The sequence below is a fragment of the Plectrocnemia conspersa genome, unplaced genomic scaffold, assembly GCF_051122295.1.
Source record: "Plectrocnemia conspersa isolate PC_06_02 unplaced genomic scaffold, ASM5112229v1 ptg000011l, whole genome shotgun sequence".
Classification (NCBI taxonomy): domain Eukaryota; kingdom Metazoa; phylum Arthropoda; class Insecta; order Trichoptera; family Polycentropodidae; genus Plectrocnemia; species Plectrocnemia conspersa.
In genome coordinates, this window is record NW_028277175.1 from 22,824,477 (window position 1) to 22,844,045 (window position 19,569).

Here is a 19,569-nt window from a genome sequence, read left to right on the forward strand (position 1 = left end):
TTGCTGAAGCACCAGCACTTGCTGCCGCACTAGCATTAGCTGATGCACCAGCATTTGCTGAGGCACCTGCGTTTGCTGCCGCACCTGAATTTGCTGTCGAACCAGCGTTGGCACCTGAATTAGCTCTTGCACCGGCAATTGCACTATTTGCTCCATTGCCGCATGTTCTGGGGTTACCGACTGAATTAGTCGAGGCGCCGGCGTTAGCATTGCTACCGGCGTTTGCTAAAGCACCGGTGTTTACTGCCGCTCTTGCGTTTGCTGTGGCTCTGGCGTTAGCTGTAGCACTAGCATTAGCTGTTGCACTGGCATTTGCTGAAGCAACTGCGTTTGCTGCCGCACCTGAATTTGCTGTCGCAAAAGCGTTGGCACCTGAATTGGCTCTTGCACCGGCAAATGCACCACTTCCTCCATTGCCGCATGTTCTGGTTATTACTACTGAATTAGTCGAGGCGCCGGCGTTAGCATTGCTACCAGCGTTTGCTGAAGCACCAGCGTTTGCTGAAGCACCAGCACTTGCTGCCGCACTTGCGTTTGCTGCTGTACTAGCATTAGCTGATGCACCAGCATTTGCTGAAGCACCTGCGTTTGCTGCCGCACATGAATTTGCTGCCGCACCAGCGTTGGCACCTGAATTAGCTCTTGCACCGGCAAATGCACCACTTCCTCCATTGCCGCATGTTCTGGTTATTACTACTGAATTAGTCGAGGCGCCGGCGTTAGAATTGCTACCAGCGTTAGCTGAAGCACCAGCGTTTGCTGAAGCACCAGCACTTGCTGCCGCACTAGCATTAGCTGATGCACCAGCATTTGCTGAGGCACCTGCGTTTGCTGCCGCACCTGAATTTGCTGCCGCACCAGCGTTGGCACCTGAATTAGCTCTTGCACCGGCAAATGCACCACTTCCTCCATTGCTGCATGTTCTGGTTATTACTACTGAATTAGTCGAGGCGCCGGCGTTAGAATTGCTACCAGCGTTAGCTGAAGCACCAGCGTTTGCTGAAGCACCAGCACTTGCTGCCGCACTAGCATTAGCTGATGCACCAGCATTTGCTGAGGCACCTGCGTTTGCTGCCGCACCTGAATTTGCTGTCGAACCAGCGTTGGCACCTGAATTAGCTCTTGCACCGGCAATTGCACCATTTGCTCCATTGCCGCATGTTCTGGGGTTACCGACTGAATTAGTCGAGGCGCCGGCGTTAGCATTGCTACCAGCGTTTGCTGAAGCACCGGTGTTTGCTGCCGCTTTTGCGTTTGCTGTGGCTCTGGCGTTAGCTGTAGCACTAGCATTAGATGTTGCACTGGCATTTGCTGAAGCACCTGCGTTTGCTGCCGCACCTGAATTTGCTGCCGCACCAGCGTTGGAACCTGAATTAGCTCTTGCACCGGCAAATGCACCACTTCCTCCATTGCTGCATGTTCTGGTTATTACTACTGAATTAGTCGAGGCGCCGGCGTTAGCATTGCTACCAGCGTTTGCTGAAGCACCAGCGTTTGCTGATGCACCAGCACTTGCTGATGCACCAGCACTTGCTGCCGCACTTGCGTTTGCTGCCGCACTTGCATTAGCTGATGCACCAGAATTTGCTGAAGCACCTGCGTTTGCTGCCGCACCTGAATTTGCTGCCGCACCAGCGTTGGCACCTGAATTAGCTCTTGCACCGGCAAATGCACCACTTCCTCCATTGCCGCATGTTCTGGTTATTACTACTGAATTAGTCGAGGCGCCGGCGTTAGCATTGCTACCAGCGTTAGCTGAAGCACCAGCGTTTGCTAAAGCACCAGCACTTGCTGCCGCACTAGCATTAGCTGATGCACCAGCATTTGCTGAGGCACCTGCGTTTGCTGCCGCACCTGAATTGGCTGTCGAACCAGCGTTGGCACCTGAATTAGCTCTTGCACCGGCAATTGCACCATTTGCTCCATTGCCGCATGTTCTGGTTATACCGACTGAATTAGTCGAAGCGCCGGCGTTAGCAGTGCTACCAGCGTTTGCTGCTGCACTTGCGTTTGCTGCCGCACTTGCGTTTGCTGCCGCGCTAGCTTTAGCTGTTGCACCGGCATTTGCTGAAGCACCTGCGTTTGCTGCCGCCCTTGAATTTGCTGTCGAACCAGCGTTGGCACCCGAATTAGCTTTTGCACCGGCAATTGCACCATTTGCTCCATTGCTGCATGTTCTGGGGTTACCGACTGAATTAGTCGAGGCGCCAGCGTTAGCATTGCTACTAGCGTTTGCTAAAGCACCAGCGTTTGCTGAAGCACCAGCACTTGCTGCCGCTCTTGCGTTTGCTGCCGCACTAGCATTAGCTGATGCACCGGCATTTGCTGAAGCACCTGCGTTTGCTGCCGCACCTGAATTTGCTGCTGCACCAGCGTTGGCACCTGAATTAGCTCTTGCACCGGCAAATGCACCACTTCCTCCATTGCCGCATGTTCTGGTTATTACTACTGAATTAGTCGAGGCGCCGGCGTTAGCATTGCTACCAGCGTTAGCTGAAGCACGAGCGTTTGCTGAAGCACCAGCACTTGCTGCCGCACTAGCATTAGCTGATGCACCAGCATTTGCTGAGGCACCTGCGTTTGCTGCCGCACCTGAATTTGCTGTCGAAGCAGCGTTGGCACCTGAATTAGCTCTTGCACCGGCAATTGCACTATTTGCTCCATTGCCGCATGTTCTGGGGTTACCGACTGAATTAGTCGAGGCGCCGGCGTTAGCATTGCTACCAGCGTTTGCTAAAGCACCGGTGTTTACTGCCGCTCTTGCGTTTGCTGTGGCTCTGGCGTTAGCTGTAGCACTAGCATTAGCTGTTGCACTGGCATTTGCTGAAGCAACTGCGTTTGCTGCCGCACCTGAATTTGCTGTCGCAAAAGCGTTGGCACCTGAATTGGCTCTTGCACCGGCAAATGCACCACTTCCTCCATTGCCGCATGTTCTGGTTATTACTACTGAATTAGTCGAGGCGCCGGCGTTAGCATTGCTACCAGCGTTTGCTGAAGCACCAGCGTTTGCTGAAGCACCAGCACTTGCTGCCGCACTTGCGTTTGCTGCTGTACTAGCATTAGCTGATGCACCAGCATTTGCTGAAGCACCTGCGTTTGCTGCCGCACCTGAATTTGCTGCCGCACCAGCGTTGGCACCTGAATTAGCTCTTGCACCGGCAAATGCACCACTTCCTCCATTGCCGCATGTTCTGGTTATTACTACTGAATTAGTCGAGGCGCCGGCGTTAGAATTGCTACCAGCGTTAGCTGAAGCACCAGCGTTTGCTGAAGCACCAGCACTTGCTGCCGCACTAGCATTAGCTGATGCACCAGCATTTGCTGAGGCACCTGCGTTTGCTGCCGCACCTGAATTTGCTGTCGAACCAGCGTTGGCACCTGAATTAGCTCTTGCACCGGCAATTGCACCATTTGCTCCATTGCCGCATGTTCTGGGGTTACCGACTGAATTAGTCGAGGCGCCGGCGTTAGCATTGCTACCAGCGTTTGCTGAAGCACCGGTGTTTGCTGCCGCTTTTGCGTTTGCTGTGGCTCTGGCGTTAGCTGTAGCACTAGCATTAGATGTTGCACTGGCATTTGCTGAAGCACCTGCGTTTGCTGCCGCACCTGAATTTGCTGCTGCACCAGCGTTGGAACCTGAATTAGCTCTTGCACCGGCAAATGCACCACTTCCTCCATTGCTGCATGTTCTGGTTATTACTACTGAATTAGTCGAGGCGCCGGCGTTAGCATTGCTACCAGCGTTTGCTGAAGCACCAGCGTTTGCTGATGCACCAGCACTTGCTGCCGCACTTGCGTTTGCTGCCGCACTTGCATTAGCTGATGCACCAGAATTTGCTGAAGCACCTGCGTTTGCTGCCGCACCTGAATTTGCTGCCGCACCAGCGTTGACACCTGAATTAGCTCTTGCACCGGCAAATGCACCACTTCCTCCATTGCCGCATGTTCTGGTTATTACTACTGAATTAGTCGAGGCGCCGGCGTTAGCATTGCTACCAGCGTTAGCTGAAGCACCAGCGTTTGCTAAAGCACCAGCACTTGCTGCCGCACTAGCATTAGCTGATGCACCAGCATTTGCTGAGGCACCTGCGTTTGCTGCCGCACCTGAATTGGCTGTCGAACCAGCGTTGGCACCTGAATTAGCTCTTGCACCGGCAATTGCACCATTTGCTCCATTGCCGCATGTTCTGGTTATACCGACTGAATTAGTCGAAGCGCCGGCGTTAGCAGTGCTACCAGCGTTTGCTGCTGCACTTGCGTTTGCTGCCGCACTTGCGTTTGCTGCCGCACTAGCTTTAGCTGTTGCACCGGCATTTGCTGAAGCCCCTGGGTTTGCTGCCGCCCTTGAATTTGCTGTCGAACCAGCGTTGGCACCCGAATTAGCTTTTGCACCGGCAATTGCACCATTTGCTCCATTGCTGCATGTTCTGGGGTTACCGACTGAATTAGTCGAGGCGCCAGCGTTAGCATTGCTACTAGCGTTTGCTGAAGCACCAGCGTTTGCTGAAGCACCAGCACTTGCTGCCGCACTTGCGTTTGCTGCCGCACTAGCATTAGCTGATGCACCGGCATTTGCTAAAGCACCTGCGTTTGCTGCCGCACCTGAATTTGCTGCTGCACCAGCGTTGGCACCTGAATTAGCTCTTGCACCGGCAAATGCACCACTTCCTCCATTGCCGCATGTTCTGGTTATTACTACTGAATTAGTCGAGGCGCCGGCGTTAGCATTGCTACCAGCGTTTGCTGAAGCACCAGCGTTTGCTGAAGCACCAGCACTTGCTGCCGCACTTGCGTTTGCTGCTGTACTAGCATTAGCTGATGCACCAGCATTTGCTGAAGCACCTGCGTTTGCTGCCGCACCTGAATTTGCTGCCGCATTAGCGTTTGCACCTGAATTAGCTCTTGCACCGGCAAATGCACCACTTCCTTCATAGCCGCATGTTCTGGTTATTACTACTGAATTAGTCGAGGCGCCGGCGTTAGCATTGCTACCAGCGTTAGCTGAAGCACCAGCGTTTGCTGAAGCACCAGCACTTGCTGCCGCACTAGCATTAGCTGATGCACCAGCATTTGCTGAGGCACCTGCGTTTGCTGCCGCACCTGAATTTGCTGTCGAACCAGCGTTGGCACCTGAATTAGCTCTTGCACCGGCAATTGCACCATTTGCTCCATTGCTGCATGTTCTGGGGTTACCGACTGAATAAGTCGAGGCGCCAGCGTTAGCATTGCTACCAGCGTTTGCTGAAGCACCGGTGTTTGCTGCCGCTTTTGCGTTTGCTGTGGCTCTGGCGTTAGCTGTAGCACTAGCATTAGATGTTGCACTGGCATTTGCTGAAGCACCTGCGTTTGCTGCCGCACCTGAATTTGCTGCCGCACCAGCGTTGGAACCTGAATTAGCTCTTGCACCGGCAAATGCACTACTTCCTCCATTGCTGCATGTTCTGGTTATTACTACTGAATCAGTCGAGGCGCCGGCGTTAGCATTGCTACCAGCGTTTGCTGAAGCACCGGTGTTTACTGCCGCTCTTGCGTTTGCTGCCGCACTTGCGTTTGCTGCCGCACTAGCTTTAGCTGTTGCACCGGCATTTGCTGAAGCACCTGCGTTTGCGGCCGCACCTGAATTTCCTGTCGAACCAGCGTTGGCACCTGAATTAGCTCTTGCACCGGCAATTGCACCATTTGCTCCATTGCCGCATGTTCTGGGGTTACCGACTGAATTAGTCGAGGCGCCGGCGTTAGCATTGCTACCAGCGTTTGCTGAAGTACTGGTGTTTACTGCCGCTCTTGCGTTTGCTGTGGCTCTGGCGTTAGCTGTAGCACTAGCATTAGCTGTTGCACTGGCGTTTGCTGAAGCACCTGCGTTTGATATAGCACCTGAATTTGCTGTCGCACCAGCGTTGGCACCTGAATATGCTTTTGCACCAGCAAATGCACTACTTTCTTCATTGCCGCATGTTCTGGTTATTACGACTGAATTAGTCGAGCCGCCGGCGTTAGCATTGCTACTAGCGTTTGCTGAAGCACCGACGTTTGCTGCCGCTCTTGCGTTTGCTGTGGCTCTGGCGTTAGCTGTAGCACTAGCATTAGCTGTTGCACTGGCATTTGCTGAAGCACCTGCGTTTGCTGCCGCACCTGAATATTCTGTCGCACCAGCGTTGGTACCTGAATTAGCTCTTGCACCGGCAAATGCACCACTTCCTCCATTGCCTGATGTTCTGGTTATTACGACTGAATTAGTCGAGGCGCCGGCGTTAGCATTGCTACCAGCGTTTGCTGAAGCACCGGTGTTTACTGCCGCTCTTGCGTTTGCTGTGGCTCTGGCGTTAGCTGTAGCACTAGCATTAGCTGTTGCACTGGCATTTGCTGAAGCACCTGCGTTTGCTGGCGCACCTGAATTTGCTGTCGAACCAGCGTTGGCACCTGAATTAGCTCTTGCACCGGCAATTGCACCATTTGCTCCATTGCCGCATGTTCTGGGGTTACCGACTGAATTAGTCAAGGCGCCGGCGTTAGCATTGCTACCAGCGTTTGCTGAAGCACTGGTGTTTGCTGCCGCACTTGCGTTTGCTGCCGCACTAGCATTAGCTGTTGCACCGGCATTTGCTGAAGTACCTGCGTTTGCTGCCGCACCTGAATTTGCTGTCGCACCAGCGTTGGCACCTGAATTATCTCTTGCACCGGCAATTGCACTATTTGCTCTATTGCCGCATGTTCTGGGGTTACCGATTGAATTAGTCGAGGCGCCGGCGTTAGCATTGCTACCAGCGTTTGCTGAAGCACCGGTGTTTGCTGAAGCACCAGCGCTTGCAGCCGTACTTGCGTTTGCTGCCGCACTAGCATTAGCTGTTGCACTGGCATTTGCTGAAGCACCTGCGTTTGATATAGCACCTGAATTTGCTGCTGCACCAGCGTTAGCACCTGAATTAGCTTTTGCACTGGCAAATGCACCACTTGCTCCATTGTGGCATGTTCTGGTTATAACGACTGAATTAGTCGAGCCGCCGGCGTTAGCATTGCTAACAGCGTTTGCTGAAGCACCGGTGTTTGCTGCCGCGTTTGCGTTTGCTGTGGCTCTGGCGTTAGCTGTAGCACTAGCATTAGCTGTTGCACCGGCATTTGCTGAAGCAAATGCGTTTGCTGCCGCAGCTGAATTTGCTGCCGCACTAGCGTTGGCACTTGAATTAGCTTTCGCACCGGCAAATGCATCACTTCCTCCTTTCCCGCATGTTTTGGTTATTACGACTGAATTAGTCGAGGCGCCGGCGTTAGCATTGCTACCAGCCTTTGCTGAAGCACCAGCGTTTGCCGCCGCACCAGCGTTTGCACCTGAATTAGCTTTTGCACTGGCAAATGCGCCACTTGCTCTATTGCCGCATGTTCTGGTAATTACGACTGAATTAGTCGAGGCGCCGGCGTTAGCATTGCTAGAAGCGTTTGCTGAAGCACCGGCGTTTGCTGCAGCTCTTGCGTTTGCTGTGGCTCTGGCGTTAGCTGTAGCACCAGCATTAGCTGTTGCACTGGCATTTTCTGAAGCACCTGCTTTTGCTGCTGCACCTGAATTTGCTGCCGCACCAGCTGTGGCACCTGAATTAGCTCTTGCGCCGGCAAAAGCACTACTTGCTCCATTGTTGCATGTTTTGGTTATTACGACTGAGTTAGTCGAGCCGCCAGCGTTAGCATTGCTACCAGCGTTTTGTTTGTTTGCTGTGGCTCTGGCGTTAGCAGTAGCACCAGCATTAGCTTTTGAACCGACGGTTGCTGCTGCTTTAGCGTTTGCTGAAGCACCGACGTTTGCTGCCGTACGTGCGTTACCTGTGGCTCTGGCGTTAGCTGTAGCACTAGCATTAGCTGTTGCACCGGTGTTTGCTGAAGCACCTGCGTTTGCTGAAGCACCTGTGTTTGCTGAAGCACCTGCGTTTGCCGAAGCACCTGCGTTTGCTGAAGTACATGCGCTTGCTGCCGCACCAGAGGGTGCACCTGAATTAGCGATTGCACCGGCAAATGCCCCACTTACTCTATTGCTGCATGTTTTGGTTATAACGACTTTATTAGTCGAGGCGCCGGAGTTACCATTGCTACCAGCGATTGATGTAACACCTGCGTTTGCTGCCGCATTTGCGTTAGCTGTTGCACTTGCGTTTGTTGTGGCTCTGGCGTTGGCACCTGAAGTAGCTCTTACGCCGGCGTTCGCTGAAGCACCTGCGTGTTCTGTAGCACCTGAGTTTGCTGCCGCACCAGCGGTGGTACCTGAATTAGCTTTTGTACTTGCAAATGCACCACTTGCTACATTGCCGCATGTTCTAGTTATAACGACTGTATTAGTCGAGGCGTAGGTGTTAGCATTGCCTGCAGCGTTTGCTATAGCACCTGCGTTTGCTGCCGCGTTTGCATTTGCTTTGGCTCTGGCATTAGCTGTAGCACCAGCATTGGCTGTTGAACCGGCGGTTGCTGCTGCTTTAGTACGCACGTGCGCACGTGCGTTACCTGTGGCTCTGGCGTTAGCTGTAGCACTAGCATTAGCTGTTGCACCGTCTTGCGCTGAAGCACCTGTGTTTGCTGCAGCACCAGCGTTAGCACCTAAATTAGTTTTTGCGCCAGCAAATGCACCACTTGCCCCATTGCCGCATGTTTTTGTTATAACCACTGTATTAGTCCAGGCGCCGGCGTTAGCATTGCTACCAGCGTTTGCTGTAGCAGCTGCGTTTGCTGCCGCATTTGCTTTTGCTGCTGCACTTGCATTTGCTTTCGCTCTGGCGTTAGCGGTAGTACTAGCATTAGCTGTTGAAGCGGCTTTTGCTGCTGCTCCGGCTTTGGCGCTTGCTGATGCACCAGCATTAGCGGTTATATCTGGATTAGCTTTATTACCGGCAAATGCACCACTTGATTCATTGCCGCATGTTCTAGTTATAACGACTGTATTAGTAGAGGCGCCGGCGTTAGCATGGCTACCAGCGTTTGCTGTAGCACCTGGGTTTGCTGCCGCGTTTGCGTTTGCCTTGGCTTTGGCGTCAACTGTAGCACCAGCATTCGCTGTTGAACCGACGTTTGCTGCTGCTTTAGCGTTTTCTGAAGCACCGGCGTTTGCTGTTGCACGTGCGTTACTTGTGGCTCTGGCGTTAGCTGTAGCACTAACATTAGCTGTTCCGCCGGCGTTTGCTGAAGCACCTGTGTTTGCTGCCGCACCTGAATTTGTTGCCGCACCAGCGTTTGCACTCGAATTAGCTCTTGCGCCGGTAAATGCACCACTTGCTTTATTGCCGCATGTATTAGTTATAACGACTGTATTAGTAGAGGCGCCGGCGTTAGCATTGCTACCAGCGTTTGCTGCTGCGTTTGCGTTTTCTTTGGCTCTGTCGTTAGCTGTAATATTAGCATTGGCTGTTGAACCGGCGTTTGCTGCTGCTTTAGCGTTTGCTGAAGCTTCGGCGTTTGCTGCCGCACGTGCGTTTTCTGTGGCTCTGGCTGTAACACTATCATTGCTACTAGCGATTGCTGTTGCACCTGCGTGTGCTGTAGCACCTGCGTTTGTTGTGGCTCTGAAATTAGCTTTAGCACCAGCATTGGCTGTTGAACCGGCATTTGCTGCTGCTCGAGTCTTTGCTGAAGCACCGGCGTTTGCTGCCACACCTGCGTTTTCTTTGGCTCTTGCGTTAGCTGTTGCACTAGCATTAGCTGTTGCACCGGCGTTTGCTGAAACACCTGCGTTTGATATGGTTTTGGCGTTATCGTTAACAGCAGCATTGGCTTTCGCTTTACTATTAGCGGTGACAACTGATTTAGCTCTTGCACTGACAAATGCGCTACTTGCTCCATTACTGGATGTTTTACTGTTTACGACGGTATTTGTCAAGGTGTTGGATATTGTTTTGCTACCAGCATTGGCGGTTGCACTTGTGTGTGCTGCTGCTCCAGCATTAGATTTAGCAACGCCCTTAGCTGCCGCACCGGCATTAGCGATGGCACCTGATTTAATTCTTGCATCGGCAAATGCAGCACTTTTTTTATTGCCGCATGTTTTACTTTCGACAACGGTATTTGTCGAGGTGCCGGATTTAGTAATGCTAATAACGTTTGTTGTAGCACCTGCGTTTGCTGCAGCACGGGCGTTATTTGTGGCTTTGGCGTTGGCGGAAGCAGCAGCATTGGCATTTGCACTGGCGTTTGGTGCCACTTCAGCGTTTGATATTGCACTGACGTTTGCTGTCGCGCTGGCGTTAGCTGCCGAGCCAGCGTTTGCTTCCGCATCTGTCTTTGCTGCCGCACTGGCCTTTGCTGTCGCACTGGCGTTTGCTGCCGCACGAACATTGGCTGTTGCACTTACGTATGCTTGTGCTTTAGCACTTGCTGTAGCACTGGCGTTGGCAGTCGTAGCAGCGTTTGCTGGGGCTCTGAAGTTACTGGTGGCACCAGTATTTATTGTAGCTGTTGCACCGGCGTTGGCCGCCACACTAGATGTAGCTGAACTGAGAGATTCGAAGTCTTCGTCATATGATTGATTAACGTTTTTGACTGTGGCAGTCCTAAAACTTGATTCTATAGAATTTGAATCATATAGCCTATTCGTGAATTTGTCAGAATATTTTTTTAATTTAAATTTTTTCATATGTGAACGATTAATTTCACCAGAAAACCTTTTAACAATATTTTGTTGCAATATTTTCGATTCCAAACTTTGACTCGAGAAATTAGATTCCTCTGATTCTAAACTGCTTGTAAATTTGTTGATGCCTTTTTTAGGTTTCAACCTGTTGATTTCAAAACTATTACTTTCACTCGACGAATTTTTTACGATTTTTTTGAAAACATTTGAGTGTACTTCTTTCGATTCCAAACTTCGGCTTTTGTAATTCGACTCTTCTGATTCGGTACTGTGTGATGATTTTTTTCTGAATTTTCTAATGTTTTTGTTATGTTTTCTTTTCTTAAATTCATAACTTTCACCAGAAGACCTCTTTACAATGTCTAGTTGTGATTCTTTTGATTCCGAACTGGGGCTTCGGAAATTCGATTCATCAGATCCGAAATTTTGTGACGATTTTCTGCTATATTTCCTTAAAGAATGTTTAGAATTTAACTTTTTGAATTCAGAACTATAACTTTCACTGGATGACCTCTTTTCGATTTCATTGAATGTAATTGAATGCAATTCTTTGGATTCCGAACTGCGGCTTCTAAAACTCGATTCTTCTGACTCCGAACTGTGTGATGATTTTCTGGTAAATTTGTTAATAGATTGTTTGGAATTTAATTTTAATTCCAAACTATTACTTTCACTAGAAGATCCATGTTCAACTTTATCGAAAGCAATTGAGTGCGATTCTTTTGATTCTGAACTGTGACTTCTGAAATTCGATTCTTCCGATTCAGAACTATGTGATAAATTTCTGGTAAATTTGTTAACGACTTTTTTATGCTTTAATTTTCCGTTTTTGGTAGCAGTTTGTTGAAACTCTTTCGATTCCGAACTGTCACTTCCACTGTCTGCGTTTTTAATTACCCTGTGTATAGTTTTAATTATGGTATTCACGGTATGTTTTTTCTTTGATTCCGAACTATGGCTTTTGCTTAATCGTCTATTAACATGTTTAACAGTTGTTCTGATATTTGATTCTTCCGATTCCGAACTATGGCTATTGCTTGTTTTTCTTTTACGCGATTCTTTGGATTCGGAACTATGACTTCGACTTTCTGACTTTTTAGCCACTTTGTATGTGGTTTTAGTAATAGTATTCACGGAATATTTTTTTTCCGATTCATCGCTATGACTAGAAGATCTGAAACGGGATTCTTTGGATTCGGAACTATCACTATTACTCGATTTTCTTTCGATTTTTTTAATAGTGGTTCTGATATTAGATTCTTTGGATTCAGAACTATCACTATTACTCGATTTTCTTTCGATTTTTTTAATAGTGGTTCTGATATTTGATTCTTTGGATTCGGAACTATCACTATTACTCGATTTTCTTTCGATTTTTTTAATAGTGGTTCTGATATTCGATTCTTTGGATTCGGAACTATCACTATTACTCGATTTTCTTTCGATTTTTTTAATAGTGGTTCTGATATTCGATTCTTTGGATTCGGAACTATCACTATTACTCGATTTTCTTTCGATTTTTTTAATAATGGTTCTGATATTCGATTCTTTGGATTCGGAACTATCACTATTACTCGATTTTCTTTCGATTTTTTTAATAGTGGTTCTGATATTCGATTCTTTCGATTCCGAACTATGGCTTCTACTTTTAGATTTTTTAGCAACTTTGTATGTTGTTTTAGTAATGGTATGTACGGAATGTCTTTTCTTCGACTCAGAACTGTGACTTTTGTTAAAACTTCCTCCTATTTTATTTATATTGTTTCTGAATTCCTTCGATTTTGAACTAGGGCTTCCACTATGGGCGTTTTTAATTACCTTGTGTATGGTTTTAATTATGGTATTCACAGAATGTTTTTTCTTCGATTCCGAACTATGACTTTTGCTTGCTCTTCCTCCAATTTTATGAATATTGGCTCTGAAGTGCGATTCTCTTGATTTCGAATTATGGCTTCTGCTATCAGATTTTTTAGCCACCTTGTAAATGGTTGTAGTAATGGTATTCGTAGAATGTTTTTTGTTCGATTCAGAACTATGACTAATATTTGATTTTTTTTCAACTGTTTTAATAGCAGTTCCAAAATGCTTGTTTTCGTTTTTAGAAGATTTATTTTTAATATGATTATGTGTATTAATCGATTCTGAGGGACTATAATGCTTTTCGTTTAAGTTTGCGGCTCCAAATGATTCAGATTTACCATGATTTGCCAGTGTTATTCCTAATCCATGCGGAGATGGAATTCCATGGTGTTGATGGACATGATTATTTAATCCAAGTGGTTTAGGTGGTCCAGTATTTAGATGTGGAGCTCCAAACGCAGTCTGTTTATATGATCCAAGATTTGCAGGAAGAACATGTCCGCATCCTAGCGGCTTAGGAGCTCCAAATCCAGTATTTGTATTTACATTAACAGTTGCTGTAGCTCCAGCATATGCATGAGAATTCACATTCTAAATAAACAAAATAAAAACAATAATATTTTTGAAACAGTTATAACATGAATATAGATAGAAAGTAACCGTGATATACATTTTATTCTCAATAAATAAGTATCCGAAAGAATAAGAAATAGTCTACCATTATACTAATTTTTACTTTTAAAACTTCTAAAACATATACTATACAATTTGTAATTACATTTACATAACATATCATTATAATATCTTATAATGTGAAAATAATTGAGAAGTATATATAATTGTATATAAAAGTATATAATAGTGATGACGTAAATACATTTTAAGAATATAAAACTTCTTTGAAACTAATTATAAAGATCAAAAAAGTGTGAATGCGAAATACTGAAATACAGAAACAGACTTTGAAATACTACTTAGAAAAAATATACTACAAATATAAGTACATAAACAAAACTTACAGGAGGAGATTCTCCGCATCCTGGCGGTTTAGCTGCTCTACACCCAGGCTTGTTTTCATCGATAGTTGCTATAGCTCCAACGTGTCCTCCATTTTTGGGCAAGGCGTAAGAATTTACACTCTATATGAATAAAATAATATAATTTAAAATAACATTCAATACATAAAAGGAAAATACGAAAAATTGTAAATAATTTAGCTAAAGAAAAAATACACAAATATAACTTTTCTGACGTGCATATATTATAATTTTATAATGCTTTAGCCACTATCAAGCATTAGTAATACTGTCTACATTTATTATGTTTACTACTGTCCTAAATGAGCTCCGTTATATATGCCGAAGACCACTAGTAGCTTCGCAAAGGTTAATCTGATCGTGATCGGTCTCGCGACATCTAGGTAGGAGGTTGGACCGATCGCTGTTGCCTATGGATTGAAACTCTAGAGTTTAATGTAATTTGCTGGCTTAGTCCCAACTAAGGAAGTAATGTTCTTCACAAGTGTAATAAAATAATGTTTTTGAACTTATCCAGATAATTATTTATTCTTAGCATTGACAACTAAAAAATAATTAATTTAATATATTTCGAGTTGTCAACTTATTCACGCGCTCCACTAATTTAATGTAGAAAGCAAACAAAGTTAAGGTTTTCCAATGGGCATGTTTAATTTTTACTTTATATGTTAATTAAAATAAATGTTAATATAAGGTGACTATATAGAGAGGTGTTGTATTTAAGTTTACTTTTAATAAAAAAACTCTAATATTTTAATTTAAAAACATTAATCTAAACATAAGAGTAATAAAGTCCATGTGTTATTAGCCAGGAAAATAATTAATTAAGCGTTTGCTTTCTTAACTCTTTAATTATATAGGATCTAAGTCATATCCTCGAGGTACAATAAATAAGTAACATAATCATTTATTTTTATAAATAGCGTCTAAAGTTATACTGGTTTTAAGTTAAATATCTATATAAATATCTGTGTCTTATATTTTCTGTTAATTTGAATAATATTTAGATTATATAATATATAAAGATTTAAGTTTAAAATAATAGTTAAATTAACTTACACCTATCGCCGCTAGGCACAAAATGAACAGTAGGCCAATTCTGATTTTCATCTCAGCTGATATTATTCTCCAACTATCGAGAACTTCAATCGGCGAGTGCTGTATTGCACAGATTTCAATGGCTATTTATTGCGATCAGATTTGTAATTGAAAATCTGCTTAATTAAAAATATTTCTAAGGAATCGCTGAACGGACCTACGTTGAATAACATTCCCAACAAAAAGTCTCAGTAAACATTTACCAATATATTGTGATATGGTATGTCTTGTTTGTTACACAGACTTTAAAAATTTGCCACAATCAAATCTTTTGATTTATGAGATCGTTTTAAACAAAACCAAAACCCATATGTGACAATTGTAAATATTAGGGTGTGCGTGCTTTTGGCGGACGTTGATTATATTTTGAAGACTAACAAGATACCTAAACGGTTTTTGTTGTGCCTTTGTTTCCGCTTAAACTTTTTGTGAATAGCAAACATAAATATGGAATTCAATAGTTCATAAGACAATGCGTGTTTATTTTAGATCATTTGAATAAAAAAATATGCGTTTTGGTTTTACGTCACGTTTTGAACTGTTTATCAATATTTTGATACGTATTTTCGGCTATTGTTCGCAAAAAATATGCGTAGTTACCAAGGGATAGCTACGTATGTATTAGGTACATATAACATAAAGTATTATTGTTCATAAAAGTATTTTTTCCACTAGTTTGTTGCTTCAGAATAATTTAAAACTTAAATGTATTAATTACATACTTTGTGACATATAAATCGTGAACTATATAAAAAACCGACCTTTCGAAAGCAAATGGATATAAATTAGATAACATACTTTGTCATATCGAGCAGGGGGTCGAGCTCGATATTGAGTAGTCCTTGCAGTGGAAAAGTAGTAGTAGCAGTAGTAGCAGATTAATGAAGATGAAGCTCGAGTATGAGTTTAACGAGTGATTTTTAAAACCATTGTGATCGCTTCCCATATTAATAATTATTTTTCTTTAAAAATTATATGCGTAGAAGTAGCAATGATTCTTTGCAGTGGTAAGTTGTTATTCTTGCGTGTGTCAAAGTCTCTTTTAGTCTTTCCCTGTGGCGCTCTATGACATATGATTTCTTTGATAACGTTGATTTACCTTTAAGTGAGTTTGGTTTAATATGTTATTATTAATGAGTAATCTACAAATGTTCTTATAAATAAGTAATAAACAGAAAATACATGCGTCTGTCTATGTATATTTACCTGTCTGTCACAAGAACTCCTCGCAAACGGTGAACAGTAGCAGCATGACATTTGCACATATCATTATGGCTGCCATTATTAGGTTAGCTTTAACGTTGAACTTTTAACATTGTTATTAATTTATGGATCATTGCCGATGATCAACAAGATAACTATTGTATATAGTCAAGTATTGAAATAAATTTGTAATAATAGGATTAATAAAATTAAATATTATTAATACATATTGAGTGTGAATCATTTTCCTATAATAAAACTAGGTTAATAAGATGAAATTCAGGTGACATAAAAGTGTAACAATATGTTTTTTGTAATAATTACAATAATTTAATAAATAATAAAATCGATTGACCTACGATGTTGTAGACGTGTTGAAACATTGCGTTAAAAAATTACATTTTATTATATACATATATATATAAACAAATTAAATAATAATTTTCATTTGATTCATAATTTTGAAATATTATTCGTATTATTATTAAATAGCAAATGACTCTCTTAAATCCATCTTCATAACCCTGCCTAAGAAGCGAAAAGCAAAAACAGTTCTAAAAATATAAAAAATAAGCTTTAAGAGACGCATGCTTACAATATTCATTAAAAACATTCATAATAAAATACGCAATAGGTGTGAGAAAGGCACGAGCGACACTCGGTTTGGTTTCAGAAATACTTCAAGCACAAGATAAGTTCTATTTAATTTAATCGTTATTGTACAAATAGGTCTGGATTTCAATTTATATGTTTATGTGCTTCAGATTATGATTTAATTGCTTTATTATGATGTTGCTTATGGCACTTCTTGTGAATATGAATTTCATTAGAAATGTTTTCATGGCATTTTTTGTGTAGTTTATGAGACTCATGAGATACATGTACATGTTTTTTTATAACGTATTTTTGACAATTATGAAACTCTTGAGAATTACTACCTTCTTGGCATTTTGACATATGAGATTTATGAGGTTTACATGGGTGGATTTGAATACACTTATGTACATGATTTTTTGGATGCTTTTCACTAGACTCGTTAGATTCTTTAATATTAATTTTTAGATGGATGTCATTAAATTCGTGCGATTCATGCGATTTTCCATTGTGGCATTTTCTCTGCCACTTACATTTTTTATGTTCTTCACCGGAAATATGAGTCTCGCGAGATTTGTGTGGTGTCTTGTGATGACAGCATTTTGGGTGCTTATGTGCTTTATGAGACTTTTCACTGTGGGCTTTCCGATGTATGTGGAATATTGTACGTTCTTCAACCGACTCTTGAGATTCTCGAGTTTTTTGGCCATGGCATTTAGCGTATTCATGTGATTTAAGATTCTTTCGATTACAGCATTTTGGAGCTTTTTCTCCAGATTCGTGATATTTTTTGTCATGGGATTTTGGGTGTTTTTTATGACATTTGTGAGACTCGTTCGGTTTTATATGGTCACATTTTGGATGAACGTTTTCATGTGAGTGTGATTTGCTAAAATTTGATTTACAGCATTTAAGATGCGTTTCTTGACATTCATGCGATTTATGAGTCGATTTAACACATGCTGCGGATGCCGCTGATGCTGCGGCTGATGAAGCCGATGCTACTGAAGCAGCAGACGCTGAAGATACTGCGGCTGACGAAGCAGATGAAGCCGATGCTGAAGATACTGAGGATCCAGAATGCGCCGACGCTGCTGAAGCAGCAGACGCAGAAAATGCTGTGGCTGACGAAGCAGACGCTGGAGAAGCTGAGGCAGAAGAAGCTGACGACGAAGACGTCACGGCACTGGATGAACTAACGCTACCTCCACGGCATGGTAATGTACACGAATTGACTCTCTGAAATATTTTATTTTAATTGTTGTAAACGTTAAAATATATTGCTGTGTGGAAAAATTGCTATTTAATATAAATACATGTATGTATTTCTTTAAAGCTTCGCAAATATATAATACATAGTATATATTATTTAAATGCCGAGATTCTTTCAAAATGATCATAAATACTCAGAAGCTGATGTATCTGAGAATTTGTGATCATGGCAGTAGCATCACTGTCGAAATATCGAATTGCAAGTTTCAATCGCGATGAATCCCGGCATTTAAATAAAATGTATGTATATACATATATACATATGTATGTATTATACATATTATTTACGGCATTGATTCTTCTTGTAATTTATATTTCATTTTGATGTATTATAGTTTTAGTAAGACATTGTGATTATTTAAATACAATAAAAAAATTAGCTTAACTTATTTCAATAAAAAACAAAAATAGAAATGATATTACTTACCCATAAAATTGCCGTTAAAGAAACGAATAAGAAAGTCAACTTCATCTTGCTGTTAGCTCACTTCTTAGCTGCACTTCTTGAAGTTTCTTTAAGCTATCGTGAATGTTTCAATTTTCAAACACTATTTATTGAAAATATATTGTGTACTATTTTTTTGACCGTTAAACAATATTTTTTTCTAAAAATAAGTATGGTTTTATTGTCAAGCGGTAAAAAATAGTCAATTGATCGTGAAATTCTTTTGATTTTAAAACCTAGATATAAACGTTTAGTTTATGCAGTTGGAATAATGACATTTGCATAAATCATAAAACAAAGAAAGTGCTTGTGTTGTTATATCTAATTAAATATTGTTTGATTTTTTAATGGAATGGATTTACATAAGGTGTTTTTATTTGTTAACTATTTTTAAAGCATGAGAACTTCCAGATCCATCGCATGAAAATTGGTGCCCTGGGCTATAATATTATACACAACGTATTCTATTTTATTTTAATTTTTCGGCGCTTCAAATGTTATTAAACTTGATTACAGAATTAATATTAGTAGAAAAAAATATAGATTTGAATTGGGAAAAGCAAAGTTCTACCGTGTTTTGCCCGCTGCGAACAAGCGCGAACTTTGTTCTAAATTATGCAATCGAGCTACTAGGAACACGTAATACGTAGAAGGTATTTTTTTTCATAACAAAAGTACGCCTTTGTTCAAAAAAAGTAAGGCCCCCATTCTCTTACTTTTGTCTCCCATTTCCCAGGAAAAGGGAGATAAAAATTGGTCAGTGAGTGATCGTTTTTTTAATATTTGTTCATTATAATTCATAGTTTTTCATTAAATAACATGCATTTTTCTGGTCAATAACATAGCGGGGGGGGGGGGGGGAATTACGTCTCTGATTTTTTTTCCTATTAAAAATGTGCTGCAGCTGCTGTACTTTTCACACCATAAATTAAATAAAAAAATGATCCTCCAATTTACTAGAAAACATTTTATTCTACGTTGAAAGAGTAAATTTAAAAAAGGAAGCTAGATATCAAGAATGTTGTGTGTGGGCTCGCGTTTTTGACCAAAAATATTGGCCTGATTATATTGATGTTCAGTTGATATTTAAAGAGATGAAATAGGAACATGTCCATCAGACTACATTTAAACGAAAGAGAAATGATTCGTGGATTTCGCAAATACTAATGGAAATTTAAACAATTTTAAGTTTAAATACAATAAATTAAAAAAATAAAAATTACATTAGTGTGAGTTCCGTCACATTTTTTCCTGTAAAATTCACTGAATATCTACGTATTTGATAAACAATATAAAAAAAAATATGAAATATATAGTACATACTAGAAAATCATGTAAGTTATTACTCGAAATTCTTATTATAAAATATATATATATATTTATAAGTATATACAAAATCCGTAAAATTCCGTAACTTTTCAATACAATGATTTGTATGTAGCACCAATAAATAAAAAAAT

At 42.5% G+C, this 19,569-nt stretch overlaps 2 protein-coding genes across 2 annotated transcripts; both read right to left on the reverse strand.

Moving 5' to 3' along the window:
• Positions 1 to 961: 961 nt before the first annotated feature.
• LOC148229993 (uncharacterized) lies at positions 962 to 15,994 on the reverse strand (the record flags this gene model as incomplete). The annotated part of the gene is made up of 4 exons (XM_088196962.1): positions 14,557 to 15,994; positions 13,480 to 13,599; positions 2,227 to 13,051; positions 962 to 1,614 (listed from the first exon to the last, which is right to left on the reverse strand). Coding segments are annotated over exons 1-4 (11,649 nt in total), but the record flags the coding sequence as incomplete, so codon positions are not given.
• Positions 15,995 to 16,101: 107 nt separating this feature from the next.
• On the reverse strand, positions 16,102 to 18,191 carry LOC148229994 (uncharacterized). The gene is made up of 2 exons (XM_088197329.1): positions 18,092 to 18,191; positions 16,102 to 17,631 (listed from the first exon to the last, which is right to left on the reverse strand). The coding sequence occupies exons 1-2, from the start codon at positions 18,134 to 18,136 to the stop codon at positions 16,564 to 16,566; spliced, it is 1,113 nt and encodes a 370-aa protein (XP_088053455.1). The 5' UTR covers positions 18,137 to 18,191; the 3' UTR covers positions 16,102 to 16,563.
• Between the last annotated feature and the right edge of the window lie 1,378 nt (positions 18,192 to 19,569).